The following is a 19,227-nucleotide window of genomic DNA, read 5'->3' on the forward strand; positions in this document are numbered from 1 at the left end:
TTACTTCCAATCGTGTTCAACTTAGGGAGCGTTCAGTTTTTACGGCCTGGGGGGCGGCAAAATCTTGTCGCCGGTGTTCAAAAAAATATAGACCCCCTGCATTTTTTTATGAAAAAAAGATGACCCCCCTTTGTCAGACGAAAAAAATTGATGACCCCCCCCCCCTGAAAAATAACCAAAACCCATATGTCAAATTTACCCGCATGGTTTGGATTTGAACTCCGGTACGCGGCGCACTTTATTCGTGTAGCAGAGATGCCAGTACACAACTTCTCAGCCACATCCATTGAAATGTATGTTAATTAGGACGACTGTAAGGCAATTTTAACTTCATTTCCATAGACAACTCATGTCCATGGACATTGTATAAAGTAAACTTTATTGGAGTGGTTCTCCAAAGGCAGCCCGCCGGTAAGAGGTCAATCATGGCCATTGCATGAAGTAAACCTAATTGGAGTGGGCCGCCAAAGGCGTCTGCCCGTTAAGAGGTCATGGGTAATACATAATGTATATTATTGTAGTGGGCCGCCGAAGGCGGCCCGCCGGTAAAGAGGGTCGATCATGGCCATGGCATAAAGTGAACTTTATTGTTGGTATTATGTTTTTGAAAATGTGGTGACCCCCCCCCCTTTCCTACCAGTGAAAAAGCGATGACCCCCCTTTGTGGATTCCAAAATTACGATGACCCCCCCCCCTGGATTTTGCCGGCCCCCCGGCTGTAAAAACTGAACGGTCCCTTAGCGAAACAAGGATATGATTGGATTTTATTTGATACAGGTGGCCGACAGTTTCCTATTTGTGACCAATGAACTGATTGCTGTCACAATACATTCACTAATAAGTCTGCATTTGCTCATGACTGCATACAAATAACAAAATACGTGCAGAGTTTGTCTTCCACACTTTGCCGACGTCGCAACACTCCTGTGCATTAGGAAATACAGAACGCCACAGAGAGCAGAACTCCCAATAGAACTGCCGTAGATGTCGCTCTGCCCACCCAGGTACCGGAATCTGGTGGAAGACAACAACAAACACCGTTCATTCAGTTGACTCATATTGAAGTGTCGTTGACATTGATTATATCAAATCAGTCTTTATAGAATCGCTATCATAAACTTAGGGTACTTTATTTTGACATATTAACATCCAAAACCCAATGAACAAAGCAAACGAGGTTTTGAGGTACTTCAAAATGATCAAATGAGAAATTTTACCAGCGGACTATCACACAAAATATTGGTTGCAACTTATTCTCAATCATTTCCCCCACTTTAATATGACATCTTACTCTCCACTGAAACGAAAAGGTTATCAAAACGAATCAGTGTACTGACAATAAGGAAGTACCTTTACTGCGGAAGGTTTATAGTTATGTTGTACTCACAGCACTGGTTTTCCCGGCAACTGTCTAATTCATCGTCGCACAGCGAGCATGGAGTTCCGCTTGTGTAAGGCTGTCTGTTATAATTGCCTCTGAGAAATGTCAAAAGCACGTGAATATTAAAATTGCGCCGCTTATTCCGATTGGATATTTTTTGTTGCATAAATTGTATTTTACCTCTATTGATGGTTATATGCTTGCCAAGAAAGTATTTAACGATGAATACGAGTTTTCATCATTTGATCAGTGTGAGCTACTCCAGCAAACCGCTACACGCGAGTTCGGTGTCTTACAAATGAAATCTAGTCCGGACTGAAATCCAGGCGTCAACAATAACGTTTGCCCACAAAAGCATAGCAAGAATTTGTCAAAAATAGGAGCCTGAGTTCGAAAGTTGAAAATCACACTACGAGTCCAAAATGGGAGTTAGTCAAGTTAAAAATGAATTCGAAAGTTGAACTTGTGACTACGAGATCAAAATGGGAGTTAGTCAAAATGGGAGTTAGTCAAAAATGAGAGTTCGAGTCGAATGTTGAAAATGCCACTACGAGTCCAAAATGGGAGTTCGTATTTTGGCCTTGATTACGCGCCACAGAAAAGTATATCGAGCTGTAAAAGAAAGTAAAGTTAGCACGGGTACACAGTAAGTGGGGCTACCCACAATTCCCCTTGATTTGTTCTCTCAGACATTTTTTGCTAAAGGCTTTTTCAATTTTATCAGTTTCTTAACAATTTTTAATTTACAATTTAAGTTCAGGATTATTTGTTAAAACCATGTTCCAAAATTATTGATTATGTTCAAAGTTCAAGAGTAAATTGAATGAGAAGTCGATGTTTGGAGGTGCTAAAAATTGCACACTTACCAAGCTAAAGTTATCAGCAACTAAGATGGTCTTATCATCCCACCTGTCAGACATGCAAATTTCCTTTGTTACGAACATTCAAAAAATCAATACCCTTTCTTTTGCCAACACAGATGCAACTTATTCCCTTAGTTTCCTTGAAAATATTGTGTATGGCTGTCAAAAATCTATGTCGACAAAATTACAAAATTGCTATCTCCTCCGCGGAAAAGGGTTTGATCGTCTCATTATTCACAGTGAGAAATCAGAAAATTATGATTATCAGAACTATGTTGCCAGAACTTTGAAATATGGACTGAGTTGTTCTGTGTACAGAAGAAATTTGCTTCAGTTCAGTTGGTGATCTCCGTGTGTACGGATCATGGAGCATTGTGGGTAGCCTCACTTACTGTGGGGTACCTTTCGAGATAATTATTGAAAACGTCACAAACAACTCCTCAAATCTCTCTGCCGTATACTTACGCGGGTCCGTAATTGCAGGTGACCAGAAAGGCGCCAACGGTGTTCGATGACGTCACCGTCGGGCAGTGAGCAATGCCACAACCAACAGCATACGACGAAGCCCACACCACCTGTGAAGGAAACGCACAACCAATGAGACGCCGCAAGTGAATATATCTTCAAGAGTTACGTAAGAATGATGCGCTTTACACAATGGCAGGTCTTAATATAACAGGGCTCCTCGAAATTAACTTTCTGCCTGGTAGTCCATTTTGGCTACCATTTTCTGAAGTTTGTAGCCCGGTGACAATGGCTGGTAGCCCATGCATACATTATTCGGAGTTATACCCTTTTCACACGAAATTGAAAAAATGATCGCCCTCTTCTATAAAGAGCATGACAAATTTTGGCAACAATTTGAAATAATCGAAAATCTGCCATGGCAAAAGGTCAACATTCATGAACCAAAAACCTTAATTTGTGATTATGGGTGATTACACAATAAATTTATCTCTACTTTTGTCTCGGCTATCTTCCATCTACGTAACGCAAAGCCTTCTCACAACCAGATATGAACTGAATATGCTCACGTGTTTTACAACAGGTTCATTAATAGTAGTACGCTTCACAGAACAATAAGATATATGTTATCACTTAAAGAAGCAGGTTTTTTTTCAACATCGCACAGTACTCTCAGATTTTAATCACTAATTACAAAACTTTATTTAATATGTGTACTGCGGCATTTTGTAATACGACGCATTTTGTAACAACTTACGCAAAATGTAATAAGGGTATCAGCATTTTGTAATAAAATGGTCTACGCATTTTGTAATAAGGGTATCAGCATTTTGTAATAAATTATTGTTTACGCTATTTGTAATAAGGGTATCAGCGTTTTGTAATAAAACGCGTTTTGTAACATTAGTTAACGCATTTTGTAATAATTATAAACATCCGCTGATATTGTATGTATTTTAAAATGCTTGTGGTTTCTGAATACGTAAAAATGTGATAGCATATAATGATATCGAGATTATATCTCACTACCGGTGCTAGGTTATCATATTAACGCCATATAAGGGGGTCTGAGTTGACATTTAAAATGCAATTGAAGACAGAATGAGATTATGCGATTTATAATTGAGAAAACAAACTGAGAAAGTTTTTGTTGGTTTTACATACAGTACAGTACTTTGAAAAGACAATATACTGCAGACCTTTCTACATTTTTTATTCAATATTACTGTTGGTGGATGGAAAGAGGAAGGCTTGAAGATGACATGCAGAGCTCAGAATATCAGAATATGATAAAAGATAGCGACATCATCAACATTGACAGTGTTGTATACTACGACCTAATTTTATTATACTAATGATGTACATGCAACAACACCAACCTTATCCAGAAATGGTTCCCTTGTGACATTTTGAGGGTTTCGGTCTGATTTTTAGGGCGTTGCTACATTATTTTTATTTTTTTTACAAAAGAAAAACAATAAATATTGCTTTTGGTTACAATAAATTGTGTATCTTATGTTTTGCTTGTATATTGGATGAAGTTTGCAAAACTCGAATAATCAAATTCTGAGTTTTGCAAAATGATTGTAATATTAGTGTACACAGTGATTTGAACGAAGCTTTTATTGGGTTCATAAAATGATGTTACAAACCACCGTCCCTCCACCCACCGGTCTGGAAACGCGACACGTGCGCTATTGTTTAAAGGTGTTAATTGCTCTACCGTTGGTACGAAGCGCGTTACGGATGTAAATGCTTGCTTTGGGACGCCATCAGTAGCGTTTGGCAACATCTTGCGGTGCGGAGTATTTTTATTTATTGTCATGTCTTTGCTCCTCAGGTAACTTTGTTACCATAGCCAGGATTTCTGCTACAACTGAGAAACTGTGTTTATTGAGAGTAATTTCTTTTAGATTTCTTCTATGATTTTCCGTGTTTTTCCGTCGAATTTTCGCCCAACAAATTTGACCTCGCTAGGTAGGAAGAGGCACCTTATAGTACGAAAGTTTTCCCCCCTTTACTTGTAGAAATAAGAATAAATCGAAACGAATTTGGCGTGATCAATCAGCGATGGGGATTTTAAAATTGGTAGTATGCGTTTTTTTGTCGTTTACTCTGTTCTGTTGCAGAAAACGCCGAGTTTTCGACGATGCATTTGTTGTTAAAAATCAAGATGGCGGCCACCATACGTCGGCCACGCGTTTTTTGAACAACGAAAATTGCCAATCAACCCGTAAAATTCCCGTGAATTTTGACTTGCGAGGTGTATACCTTCCTAAAAGTTTATTTTCTAGAATCGATTTTCATTCTAACATTACTCGAAATTTATGCTTTCGATGTTTCGGAATGCTGTTGAGTTTGTCGCGACGCCATTTTGAAACTTTGATCGCGCACGTTGGTTCTTCGGTCACGAAGTTTTTTTCCTCCCTTCCATGTTTGAATCTAATTCAACTCAGCATATTCCAGTCTTTGAACATTAAATATACGATATTTTACGAATGGTGAGACACTTATTTTGATGTTTTTTCGTCCGAAACGATGATTTTTGGGATAGTGATTTTGTTTGTGTCTTTGTTTATCCGTTTTAAGACTTAGAGGTACGGTCGCGTACAGTTGTCTAGCGGCGATTCCATGCAAGCTCAATCTGTTTTGGAGGCCAAAAGAGTACGCAAAAGCTTTGAAAAGAAATGAATTTTTATGTATAAAAATGTGAAAGAACCTTGAGGCTCCCACCTCAATATCGAAACGTTTGTGTTACAATATCGACAAGTTTATTCAGCAAAATCGCTGTAGGGTGGAGGGACGGTGTACAAACATTTTCTGGAACCATCAGTTGTAGACAACGGAATCTAATATACATTTAGACATTATTGAGAAATAGGAAGGGATAAATTCTTTAGAATGTCGTCAGAAAGAGAAGCAATATGTGAAAATCATTGTAAATTTAGAATACTGGGGCTATTTTGAATATTTAATGAGGTCATGTGACCAGTATTTGCATATTTTGGGGCAATTGTAATACTACAATTCCAAAAATATCTTGTAATTGTGGACAAAGTTTGATAAATTCAATAGTCAGATGTTATAAAATAGGATACCTTGACCTGTCTGTTCCCATATTCAAGGGCGCTGTGTGTAATTCTTCACTTATGAGTGAAGACAAGAAAATTTGTGTAAGTTTTATCAAATCTGTTTAAAGTTTTTCATAATATATAAAGTTTACATCAAAGTCAATGGTCATTGCACCGTAAATAGTGATTAAGCATTGGGATATGATACAATATCGATTATCTTTACTGGAAAATTGGAAAACATGTAAAAATAATATGATAATTTATATTGTTGGCGGCCATTTTGAATACTAATCAGGTCACATGACCATTAGTAGCATATTTTGGGACAAGTGTGTCATTGTCATTCAAAGTAACATACTTACTGTGGGAAATATTTCATAATATTAGTTGCTGGATGTTATGTTACGTTATGCTTTGACCGACCTAACACTTAATATACAGAGCCTTTGTTTACATTACACTTAGTAGGTCAAAATGATACAAAATATCAGTGTTTTTTTCAAAATTTTTGTCACAATTTCATTTCAGTCCATGCTGACGTGATAGAAAACAGGTTTCGTGATGAAAAATGATGAATAAATGAGGAATTCCTATGAAATAAAGAAATATATTTAAAAATACAATATTTTATATATTGGCGGCCATTTTGAATACTTAATTAGGTCACGTGACCATAATTTGCATATTTTTGGAAAGTATTTTTTGTGATTCAAAAATTATATGGTATGGTGGACAGTCTTTGTTAATTTAGGAAGTCAGACGTCATGCTAGATGGTACTTCCAAATGTCAACTCCACCACAGGGCCTTGGTGTGCAAAGGTTAAAGTGGAAAATAACGTACGAAAGATTGCAGTATTCTAAGCAACTTCTATACGTATGATATGTGATTCTCTAAAGTTGATTGTCGATAATTTACGGTAATAAGATTGGAGGGGCACGTTAATATGTCAATGCTGACAGCTGATATTTTTCAAAATATACTGAAATAAACACTGACGTGAAGCAGTCAATTAAAATACTGAATGATCATTTATTTTAATCATCCCATAAACAAGTACAAAATAAAGCTCTCTCGACAGGCCAGCCACTTCTCCTTGTATGTAAAGGTGACAATTCATATCTACTGAGCCATGGTTTGTTTTCATAGATCTATTTCTTTCCCGTTTTCTTCATCCTTTGAATCTATGCTATCGCCCAATGGTAAAATTTGTCTAGCCAACGAGCTAGGATAAGCTGCCCTGCGATACTAAGATTAAGCTAAATTTGATTCCCTGTCCTACTGGTTATACCTGCCATCTGCCATTATCATTAAATGATAACAGCCATAGAAAGATAGACAGACAGACAGACAGACAGACAGACAGACAGACAGACAGACAGACAGATAGGTAGATACATAGATAGACAGTCATACTCAGGCACTCTTTCCTCTCTTCCTCCCTTCCTCCCTCCCTACCCACGAAGATGAATGCATACATACATACATACATACATACATACATACATACATACATATACATACATACATACATACATACATACATACATACATACATACATACATACATACATACATACATACATACATACATACACATACATACATACATACATACATACATACATACATACATACACACACATACATACATACATAACATACATACATACATACACACATACACATACATACATACATACATACATACATACATACATACATACATACATACATACATACATACATACATACATACATACATACATACATACATACATACATACATACATACATACACACACACACACACACACATACATACATACATACATACATACATACATACATACATACATACATACATACATACATACATACATACATACATACATACATACATACATACATACATACATACATACATACATACTCAACAGGTCAGATATACTTCCGCTTTAGTAGCTAAACAAGTCATCGTTGATTACACAGTCCCCGCTTGTCCATTTTGTTATAATCTTTGGTGTCTAGGTAGCTGTGGTCTACGTAGCTGTGGAATGATATTGATGCGGGATGCATCAGGCCTCTGACTTGCATATAAAGTAATCTGAGGAACGTTCAATAAAATTGACCCCTCTCTGCCGGTAATGACCATTGAAGGAACTTTTGATTATATCACACATAACGATGCCCTCACTGCCTCTAGTGTCATGATGGCACATACTATACACATGTTTTGGTGGAATTTTAGAAATGGTATGGGATCGGGTATGCTGTTGTCATTACACCGATTTTGTCCAAACTTGGCACAAAGATCATGCACTATGGCATACATGTACATGTCAATGTACTTCGTGACATATTCCAATATGGTTGCCAGATTGTCATTTTTCCCTAATATCGCTGCTAGATGGTCATTTTTGGATTTCTTCATGTCTTTGAGGCTTAATCATATGCAAATATTCCTTATCCAATGTTGTTGAGACTTGGTACAAAGATAAAGTACTATGGCATACATATGCATGTCTACTAATTTTGTGCTATGATCGATATGGTCAATAGACAGCCATTTGATTTCAATTTTGGTGTGATTTTTTATGTCTTTAAAACATAAACATAGGTCATTGTCCTTCGATGGACTGATTTTGTTTAAACGTGATATGGCTGCATTCTTGTGCACATTAATTTGTTTCATTATATGATCAGAAATGGCTAATTACCTTTGAATTAAGCTTCAAAGACATGCAAAATTCCAACAAAATGGCAGTTCTGCAGCCATATTGGCTCCTATCGCAAGGTTAATTGATACATGCATATGTATGCCATAGTGCTTTGCTTATGTGCAATGTTTGAACAAATTCGGTTCAAGGATGTGTGAGTTATGGTTCAAAGACATGAAAAATCGCAACAAAATAGCCGCCTCACGCCCATATTGGATCGTATCGCAATATAATTCTACATGCATATGTAGGCTATAGTGTTATGCCTTTGTGCCAAGTTTTGAACAGAATCGGTTCAAGGATGTTTGAGTTATGGCTCAAAGACATGAAAAATCGCAAAAATATGGCCACCTTGCGACCATATTGAATCGTATCGAAAAATAAATCGGTGTGCATCTGTAGGTCATAGTACTTTGCCTTTGTGCCAAGTTTGAACAAAATTTGTTCAGCAGTGTCTGAGAAACGGCTGCGGACGAACGGACGCACGGACGCACGGACGCACAGATGGACGGGACCCAATCTGTGAGTCCCCGCCGGACTTCGTCCGCGAGGACTAACAAGTCAAATCATTAAAACATCAGATTATTCTGACTATTTAGTTTAGTTTAATTGAGTTGAGTTTAGTTGAGTTTAGTTTTAATTTTGTTTACTTTAGATTACTTCAGTATAGTTAAGGTTATTATGAAAATAACGCAAAGAATGTATAACGACACATAGATTTAGTCATTAGCGCGCGTTTAGCGCGTCCGGCGATGCGTTGCACTAATGTCTGAATGCTTACTTGCGGTATTTTCGTAATAGTTATTATTATATTACCATGCCCTGCCCGTCGCATTTTGATTGGTCGAGCTAAACCACGTGACTGACCAAAAATACACAGTAATGGTTTGATTACATGCCCGTGAATATGATAATAAGATTAACGACTCAAAGTATCGTAATTATACAGCTTAAACGTAATTCATAATCAATCACAAAATAAAATGGAGCACTGTAGGTCAAGTTAAAATACTTTTTTCTGAAAACATCTCCGGCTTTGCCAATTTTTGACAGCGCGCGTGACAGTGCGTCGCGTATTGCTCAGTTTCTGGGGCCCAGTTGTCGTTCGCTCCTAAAATTTTTGGAAATTTTGACGGTTTCCTTGCGTTCGATGGTAATATAATGGAAATAACAGACTCCGATCTGACCATTAATGTTTATTTGTGGGCGTTGACTCGAGGAAAGCCAATTAACGGGCTCGGCAAGCCTCACCCGTTAATTTTTGGCTTTCCTCTCGCCCTTGCCCACAAACAAACGTTAATGGTCAGCGCGTTGCCCGGTATTTCTACATCATACATCTCCTTTTTTATCAAGAATATATGCACCCGTCGTTTCCGATGCATTATTCCATACACTTTAAAAGCATATTCTGCGAGCGGGTTAAGGGTAAGCGCCATCTTTGTTTACATCGCGCGGTCATTCAACATCGGATGTACGAGCCGAGCAGCGATGTCGTGCCAGATTTGTACAGTGCCGTCTTGGTGAACTGTCGTTATTACCTCATAATATTTTTCACCTGCAAACAGTCGTAATACATTTACTTCTGTTTCTTTTATCAGAAGTTATTTCAAAGTACAGTATGGAGTTTCAGTATGGAGCCATTCAATGATGCAATGTTTATTATCAAATATGGAAGTAAAGGGGTTACTGCATGCCCGTTACGTGCCGTTTTTACGGAAGCTCGATTCTACTGTTTGCGAAGGCAGATGTATAGTAATTTATTTTATGTTATTATATTTTATTTTATCTGAGTATCTACCTGTTGATTGCTGGTTGTCTGCAATACATGTACATCAGAAAGAATGTTGTTATCCTCTATTTAATAAATCAACTGACTGTGTATACCAATTATTCTCTCATTTATATGATAATAAACTAGTCAAAATCTAGTAGTTACCTGCCTCAGATGATCAGTTGGTAAAAATACTGATTGACAGCTATCTAAAATTAAGTCATTCTAATTTGAAATGGAAGTCAGGGAGCGATCAATTTTTGTACTTACTTAACGAGTAAACACACACTTTGTAATACCATTCCAAAGTCAATAAAATATCTGTTAATGCTTTAAAACTGGGAAAAGTTTTTAAAATTATTACAAAATGCGTTAACTGTTATTACAAAGTGCGAATTATTACAAAATGCTGATACCCTTGTTACATTTTGCGTAGACAATTTTTTATTACAAAATGCTGATACCCTTGTTACAAAACGCGTAGACTGGTTTATTACAAAATACTGCAGACGTTATTACAAAATGCGTCAGTTATTACAAAATGCTGATACCCCTTATTACATTTTGCGTAAGTTATTACAAAATGCGTCAGTATTACAAAATGCCGCAGTACAATATGCAAATGAGCTGTTAATTAAAATGACACTGCTTAATGCTTCATGGGACAATTAGATATCCATCAGATCAACATTTGTAGCACGTTTTATTTATTTAATGCAATAATTTTAGAGTGATGTCACTAATTACAAAGTTCACTAAATATGCAATAATCCCTATATTAACTTGACACTGTTCAATGATTCATAGCACAATTAAATATTTATCAAATCAATATCTGTAGCACGTTTACACAAATTTGGTGCCGTTACTTCAGAGCTATATACCTAATTACAAGGTTTATTAAATATGCAAATGAACCCTTAATTAACTTTACACAACTAAATGCTTTACAACACAGTTAGATATCTGTCAGATCAGTATATGCAGCAGTTTTCATCACATTTGATGCAGTTATTTCTGAGTTATATGCTAATTATAAAACTTCATGAAATATGTAAATGAGCTAATTTTTAACTTGACATTGTTCAATGCTTCTCAGTACAATTGGATATTTATCAGATCAACATCTGTAGCAAGTTTCATCAAATTTAACGCTGTAATTTTGGAGTAATATCACTAATTACAAAGTTCATTAAATATGCAAATAAACCCTTCAATAACTTCACACAAGTAAATGCTCTACACCACAATTAGATATCTGTCGGATCAGTATCTGCAACAGATTTCATCACATTTGGTGAAGTCATATCAGAGTTATACGACTAATTACAAAACTTCATAAAATATGCAAATGTCCTATTTATTAACTTGACACTGCCCAATGCTTCTAAGTATAATTAGATATATGTCAGATCAATATTTGTTGCAAGTATCATCAAGTTTGGTGCAGGACTTTCAGTGTTATCTCACTAATAACAAAAGTTCATTAAATATGCAAATGAGAAGGTAACTGACATGACACTCACAGCATCATCATAATGTTCTTAGATTGTCATCCGTGAAAAGTTTCATGAAATTTTGTGCAGTATTTCTTGATATATGTCTACACTGTCATTACCGTCTCCATAGGGAAATCATTGTACGGAAAAAAACGATATTGCATAACTTCGTTAATATGCAAGCCACACTAACCAAAATCTAATTAGTTCTTGCAAGTAGCATATGGTACCTGTGTACCAAATCTGATTTGAATCCGTTCAGGCGTTTTTGAGTTATCGTGTAAACAGACAGACAGACACACACACACACACACACACACTAACACACACACACACACACACGGACAGACAGACAGACATCGCTATGACAATAGCCCACGTGTTTACACACGTGAGCTAAAAATAGGAATGGTACACACTACCTGGGTGTAATGACCGCACACCTTAGAACACGTGTTTGTGTCGTAATCATAATAAATCACTTCGCTATGCCAACTATCCACCACGCCCTCAACGTCGATCGAGTCCGTGGGAGAGTAGGGCCCGCCGAGCCAAAGATTCTGACCAACGTTGGGAAAGGGGGAGATGTTTGGCGGGTTACCATGTTTCCACGTACACTCTTCGGACCATTCCTGAGCCATAGCTGCCAGATCATCGTCCCATGACTGAAAAAGAAACTCGTTATTACTTTTTTAGAAACGTTTGAACTTTCCTTCGATTGTTTACTTTTCCTGTTCAGTAATTCACTGAATTTTACATCTTAGCAAATGTTGTGGCTTTTCTTGCCAGTCAAAGACGAACAAACAAACAAACAAACAAACAAACAAACAAACAAACAAACAAACAACAAACAAACAACAAACAAAATAAAAGAGTGTCATAGCTTGAAAACAAGTTAAGTTTTGAAATTCATGCCCCCGTACAACTTTCAACAGGCAGGTCGTGCTGTTCACATTCTCCTTAATTTTGACTCTGAAATCATGAAGGTCAAAGCTACACCGATATCAGCACTTTGTTTTGTTTGCGTCACCCTCACACTTCGTAAAGTTCGACGTTGGGACATACGGTCACACTTTCAGTGATGTGTTGAGAAAATTATCGTCACACAGCAGTCCATCAACATTTGACAAATCTCGAGTAATCACATCGATCGCTAATAGATATCGTTAAAGGCGAGATTCATCGAAGTCTTAGTGATACAATGCACGGAGAAATCAGATGTATCAGCGATGGTGCAATTTAAAATTTGGTACATAAGCATTCGTTATTTTAGCATTTGAAATGCTGTTTCAGACTTTGAGACAGACTTTGAGATTATCCAATACGTCCATTCAAGTTACAATGTTGATCTTCACTCTTAATCTTCACTGGCATCTTTCACGCGGATGTAAAATCAGTAACCCAGCACTGTTTCTCGTATTCTACGCATGCGCAGTGTAAATGTTGGGAAACGCCTCCTTCATTTTACAGAAAAGACTAAATTTAGTTAGGTGATGGTTCAATTCCTGAACAACAGCCCGCTCGAGGACTTTCGATAAGAAAGGGAGGTTTGAAACCGGCCTGTAGTTCTTAAGAATGTTCTGATCAAGATCTACTTTCTTTAACAATGGACGAATTATCGCTGACGTATTAAAAATGACTTATAAACGAATTGTTGAATACATCCGCAAGGAAAGGTGCCAAGACGCGTATACAATTCTTCAAGACTCCATTTGGTAGAATGTCGAGCTCACAAGATTTCAGTGATGACTGTTTCACTATTAAACGCAATTATATCCCCAGGTGACACCTATCGGCATTACATTGTCAGGTGCCGCCAACTGGTAAATTTCATGAATTTCTCAAAATCATCACAAAACCTGTTTTGAAGGCTGATATACCGATTTTTCTTATTTTTGACCCTGACCTAAAATTTGGAGGGGAAAGTGAGAGCTGTTCGTAACTGCCCTCCCACTGGTATACACTGAAAATGTGCCCTCCCACTGAATTTTGATGCCCACTGCCCTCCGGTATCTACAGTCTGCCCGCTCCCCACTCCCCACAACCATTCAAGCTCCCCACTGCCCTCTCCCCACTACTGAAATTCCCCATTGCCAACTAGATGCCCACTAAGCAACCCAGATCAACACATAACCATGCAAGCAGTTAGCAGTATACCTTGGAACATTGCTCTCCTCTAAGATAGGTTCTATGAAGCACGCAGCTTTCCCCTCCCTCTACGTATTTTCCGGTGCCCACTGTCAAAAATTTTCTCCCCGCCCGCTGAAAGTAATGAAATTTCTTCCCCGCCCACAGTAAATATCGATTTTTTTCCCCCGCCCGCTGATTAGTTTTGAAATCTGCCCGCCCGCTGAAAACTTCGCACGAACACCTTTTTGTACGAACAGCTTCGTTGGCGGCACCTGCACCCAACAAGTTGTGTACATCATTCTCACAGCTGTGCGGTTGTAGACCAATCCTGTCACGAAGTTGCGACACCTTGTTTTCAAAATAATTCATGAATGCTGATGGAATCTCTTTCTTTGGGATGTTGTTTGACATGGCGTTGGATGAAACTGTTCTCAAATCAGATAGTTCTGCAACAATGGCAAACAATTTCTTGTTATCTGCGTCTTCAATTCTAGTCCGATGATAGGCTGATTTTACTGCATCACAGCGGCGTGAATATTCCGCGCGCTTTAATACCAACATTTGACGATCGATTTCTAACTGTGATTTGCGCCAATTTATTTCCAGTCGACGAATCTCTCTTCTCAAAGTCAGCAGTTCTCCAGAGAACCATGGTGCACGCACTTTATTTAAGACTGATTTGCTTTTGACAGGGGCGACTGTATCGAGAGCATCGGTAACAACATCATGGAAATAAACATACAAATCCTCTGGGTTGGTATTGCATGGATGACCGATCATTTTGGATGAAATAATATCAATCAGTCTGTCAATGTTCATCGTACGAAAGTGACGTTGTGAGATTTTTACCTTGGTGTTGGGTGATCGTTGAACATTCAGCCCAAAATATAATAAGCTATGATCAGAGTTAAGCGAGTCGTCAGATTTGATGGAGTGAAGCAATTGCTCTGATGATCGCGTTATAAGTAAATCAAATCATGTGTGGCCTTTGTTGTGTGTTACATGCTGTTGTAGGCCGACCGAGTGAAGAAAGTTGATCAGCTTACTTGTGTCGGAAGAATCTGTGTTCTCAAATGGAAAACTAAAATCTCCAGCAACTGAGAGATGGCCAAGGAAGGTACGGCTGCTTCCAAAAGAGTGGAAAACCCGGAGATAAAGTCACTTACGGTCGCCTTATTCTTCGTTGATTTTGGAGGACGGTAAACAGCGATAATGCGTAGACACTGACTTGCAGATTTTCATGTTACACCTAGTCCACCTACATGAACAGATAAGTTATTGCTTCACTCCATCAGATCTGACGACTCGCTTAACTCTGATCATAGCTTATTGTATTTTGGTCTGAATGTTCCAGGATAAATCTTCTAGATATCTCAGAATTCGCGAATTTCCGAAAGTTCTCCGTTTTACAGCCGTAAGCAACAAATGAAGGAGTTGGGAGGGGGCCAAGTTCGACATGGTTAATCAACAACCGTGACGACGACAACGTCAACAGAACAATAGCTACTTAATTAATAAATCTTTCAATACTTCCAGTTAATGCGCTTTCCTACTTCTGTATTGTTCATTACATTATAACTATATGGTCCACCTACATGAACAGATATTATTACATGCATGACAATGGGTCAAAATGGACGCTTGAAACTGTCAGACTAAAAGTTTTCTATTGTCATCGCGACAAGCCCAAGTCTCCTCGAATCCCAGACACAACTTTTGGCAACACAAGTGGTCGCACTTGCTAACCGCTGTATAGGCCTAAAGCAATATGAAGAGGGTATTAAAATGCTACGGCTACTCTTTTAAGATTGAAGATGCGTTCTGAGTAACATTATTAGAAAGGACTGTATACGTATGTGGTTTAAACATTTCTCCATTGGCGATGATTGAAATCTTTCTGTATCTTTTTTTTTAATTTACCAAACCCTGAAATATTCTCATGTCACGTGACTTACTACGTATTTATATGTGACCGTTTATTCATTCCATTAATTTATTTTCTGAACTTTGCAAGAAGACATGATTAATAACATTTCTTGAAGTATTAAGTGTCACGTGACATTTTCCCTCTGGTTTGAGTCAGTAACGCGGTTGGTATCTCAGGCTACGGTCACTGGTACAGGCCCGTGGGTAGTTTGATCCATGACCAGTTAGGAAAACAACGTTTTAGCAGAATATTACATTCCGGAGATAACTTTGTTAATAAGGATGTCGCAATTTATAACCCTGGTGTCAAGAGGTCAACCATAATTTTGACAGGGCATTTCTGCAAAATATCTCAGTTGTCGTGTCTTCCAACAATGTCATCATAAATTATTTGAAGCGATCTGACAAGTTTAAAAATATGAAAATTATTTAAAGTTGATTTGATTTAATTATTTTTGAAAATTATTCAGAACGAAAATATGGGTAAAATTACAAAAATTCAAACACTGAAATTTACATATATAAAATAAACGTCACTGAAAAAACTTGCCTAGGATAACACAAAAGTTACAAACTTTCTCAGAGAGAGAGAGAGAGAGAGAGAGAGAGAGAGAGAGAGAGAGAGAGAGAGAGAGAGAGAGAGAGAGAGAGAGAGAGAGAGGATGTTATGGAGTTTCATGATTGTGTATCTCAAGAGTATCTATTGATAACAAATCTACGCACAAACTACTACTCCACTTATAAGTTTATGTTCATGTAGGCTTCGTGAGACTTCCTTCGGACATTGCGCAACGCCGCCTCTGCTGTCTATGGTAACGTTCATACATCCTTTTTATCAATGTTGCGTTACTCACGAAAATATAGCTGAATGTTTATGGGTTTTTTGCCAATTGTGGTTTATCATCGAAACGACTCAATGATTCATGATCCATATTTATCCAAATCATTCGGAAAGAGGGTTACTTCGAAAAATTCATCTCTGAAAACCGTGTGAGTAAATTTTAACTTGTGGCCCTGTTTACGCTGATTATAGCCGGGGTACATTTTTGCCATACTTTGCATACCCAGTTTCATGTCATATCTCTCAAAAAACTTGACTTTGCCTTGTGTTGTGACAACCCGAACAAAAAGGCAGACCCCTTTCTATAGCTGAGTTACAAAGTTGTACGTGTCAATTAAGTACACGAATGTTCTTTATGTGCGTACATTGTCTGTTCCGGTGTTAGTCTCGGTGTCAGTTTCTGTCCTCATATTCAATTAATCGTGACAGTGCGACGGTCTTTTTATGTTCATGTTTACTTCGCGCTATCTCCGCTTTTTTCCCCACTTTTTCAAAATTTGTTATATGTACTTTAAAGTATTAAGTTTGCCGTGAGAGATCAGCCTTAAAAGCTCCCATTTTTGTAGTGAGTATACCATTCATAGTTTCAGTGAGAGGACACTCTTACCATGTACTTCATATCGGCTGCTGTGGGGTTGACGTTTGTTCTGTGATAGTTGTGCCGTGCTAACATGGTGCTGATCTCATCCGAAGTGAAGTCGGTGGAACGTTTAGCACGACCAAGGTGACTTAATGCCTCGCCGTTTTCTTGACTTCCAACATTGAAAAATGACTTGTTTGACTTCTCAACACTGGGTTCATTATCTGCAGAGATCAGCGACAGAGTGGTCACAGCCAAAAGCAGCAAAATCCGCCAATGTACACCTGAGGTCATATTTGCGTGAGTGAGTTGAAGCAGGGTTTCGCGAGAGATCACACAGGGAAGTGTATACTGTGTCACTTTTAGATACGGACAATTTTTTCAAACATCTCGGACATCTGTCACCAGGGGGTGCGACTCATCAAACCTTTGTGAACTGCACTATACCCATCGAGTCATCTGCGTACTGTACACAGTACCAAATTATTGCACTTTATAACATGTAGGGATTTTGATATTTATACAGTCGTACTCATGAAAAATCCGGTTCTAATGGCGCACTACATATTCATCAGTGATGTGACACAATTGACATCTGACTAAACGATAACCACTTTAGTACCCCTTTACAACCAGCAAATATTCCTCAACCCCGGGGGTCCTGAACGTTCAAAGTACGGAAGTTTGGACTGTCAAATTCACGGAAGCTACTGTTTGCTTTACCTTGCTCACCGTACCATCATGTTCAGTGGCCTGGACAAATCCGTTACTTACAAATCCCTAGTTCCTATTGGGTCAATGCTATAGAAAAAAAGCTAGAGGCCGTTTACACAAAAAGGCCGGTGAATTTTTGGGTAGGGTCGCTTTTTTTCGCGCAAGCACTTTTGAAGGGTTATGAAATTTTACGCATGACTTTTAAGTCACCATTTTTGCACAACTATTAGGAGATAAACACGATTGGAACTAATTTGGGATCATTGGATTTTCATATTTTTAAAATTTCTCAAAAGTATTAGGTGCTCTTAGCTGATTGTTGCAATATTACAAATTACTCATAAAACAATTGCGTTATTTAAAAAGAAAAGCAAATGAGCTTACATTTGCAGATCAAACAGACATTACTTCACATCCAATTATCCCAAATTAGTCCCAATCGTGTTTATAGTGCTTTGTTCATAAACATCAATTTGAAATCAAAATAAAGACAGTCTATTGGGCAAACTATTAATGATTTTCCAAGCTATATCTGTAATTTTATATATTTTTGATAATTTTCGTAAATGTACTTTGCTTGAAGTGCGAATCAAAAGTGCATGTGTGTACAAGAAAGAAATTTGATTTTTGGATTTCATAGAAAATGTTGATTCACTTTACATAGTAGACTTGCTCAAAGTCTGTGGGCATATAAATGTCAAAACATATGACTGATCATCAGCAGACTGTCGTGCTAAGTGGTAGGCTGTTGCGTAGATCGTGGTGAACGCCTTGGCCCACACTGCTGAAGAGAAAAAGCCAGACGACTAAGGCGCATGAAAATTGGGGAGGGTCATTTTTTCTGCAAACACTTTTGAAGTGTTACTATTTTTCGCACAGCATCATTTTGAAAAACACCGACTCCCCCCACTTTAATTTCTGTCCAGTCCCTAACATAGGTCTTTTTTCATGACATAAATATCTGTCTGTCTGCCTGTATGTGTCTGTCTGTCTCTCTCTCACATACACATACTAACGCACGCATCTATCATCCTTTACTCTTGAATAATATCAGCTCATGTTATCCAATCATCGGGTAGTGTGTTACTTAGACATACACGAGCTGACAAACTGAAGAGAAAATGTTCCGACTTTGTGTGAAAGAAAAACAACTGAATTGCCTCGCTTTCTCTTGTCTTGTCTTGTCTTGTCAAGGTGCCATGGTGGGTCAAACATTTTGTGCAGCTGGTGTGTTTATGCTAATGAATTCTCTGGCTTCAATTCGT

General features: G+C 37.9%; 1 protein-coding gene across 1 annotated transcript; it reads right to left on the reverse strand.

The window, feature by feature from the left end:
• Positions 1-714: 714 nt before the first annotated feature.
• On the reverse strand, positions 715-17,604 carry LOC139147422 (GLIPR1-like protein 1). Its single transcript, XM_070718521.1, has 5 exons — positions 17,276-17,604; positions 12,194-12,436; positions 2,710-2,819; positions 1,388-1,476; positions 715-1,014 (listed from the first exon to the last, which is right to left on the reverse strand). Exons 1-5 carry the CDS (start codon positions 17,540-17,542, stop codon positions 932-934), a joined length of 792 nt encoding a protein of 263 aa, XP_070574622.1. The 5' UTR covers positions 17,543-17,604; the 3' UTR covers positions 715-931.
• Positions 17,605-19,227: the final 1,623 nt, after the last annotated feature.

This window comes from Ptychodera flava, chromosome 13 (genome assembly GCF_041260155.1).
Source record: "Ptychodera flava strain L36383 chromosome 13, AS_Pfla_20210202, whole genome shotgun sequence".
Classification (NCBI taxonomy): domain Eukaryota; kingdom Metazoa; phylum Hemichordata; class Enteropneusta; family Ptychoderidae; genus Ptychodera; species Ptychodera flava.

Coding starts and splice junctions, on each gene's coding strand:
- LOC139147422 (XM_070718521.1), bottom strand. CDS start 17,542: ATGACCTCAGGTGTACATTGGCGGATTTTGCTGCTTTTGGCTGTGACC. Junction 1,477..2,709: donor ACCTGCAATTACGGACCCGC/GTAAGTATACGG, acceptor GACATTTCTCAG/AGGCAATTATAACAGACAGC. Junction 1,015..1,387: donor TTGCCGGGAAAACCAGTGCT/GTGAGTACAACA, acceptor GTCTTCCACCAG/ATTCCGGTACCTGGGTGGGC.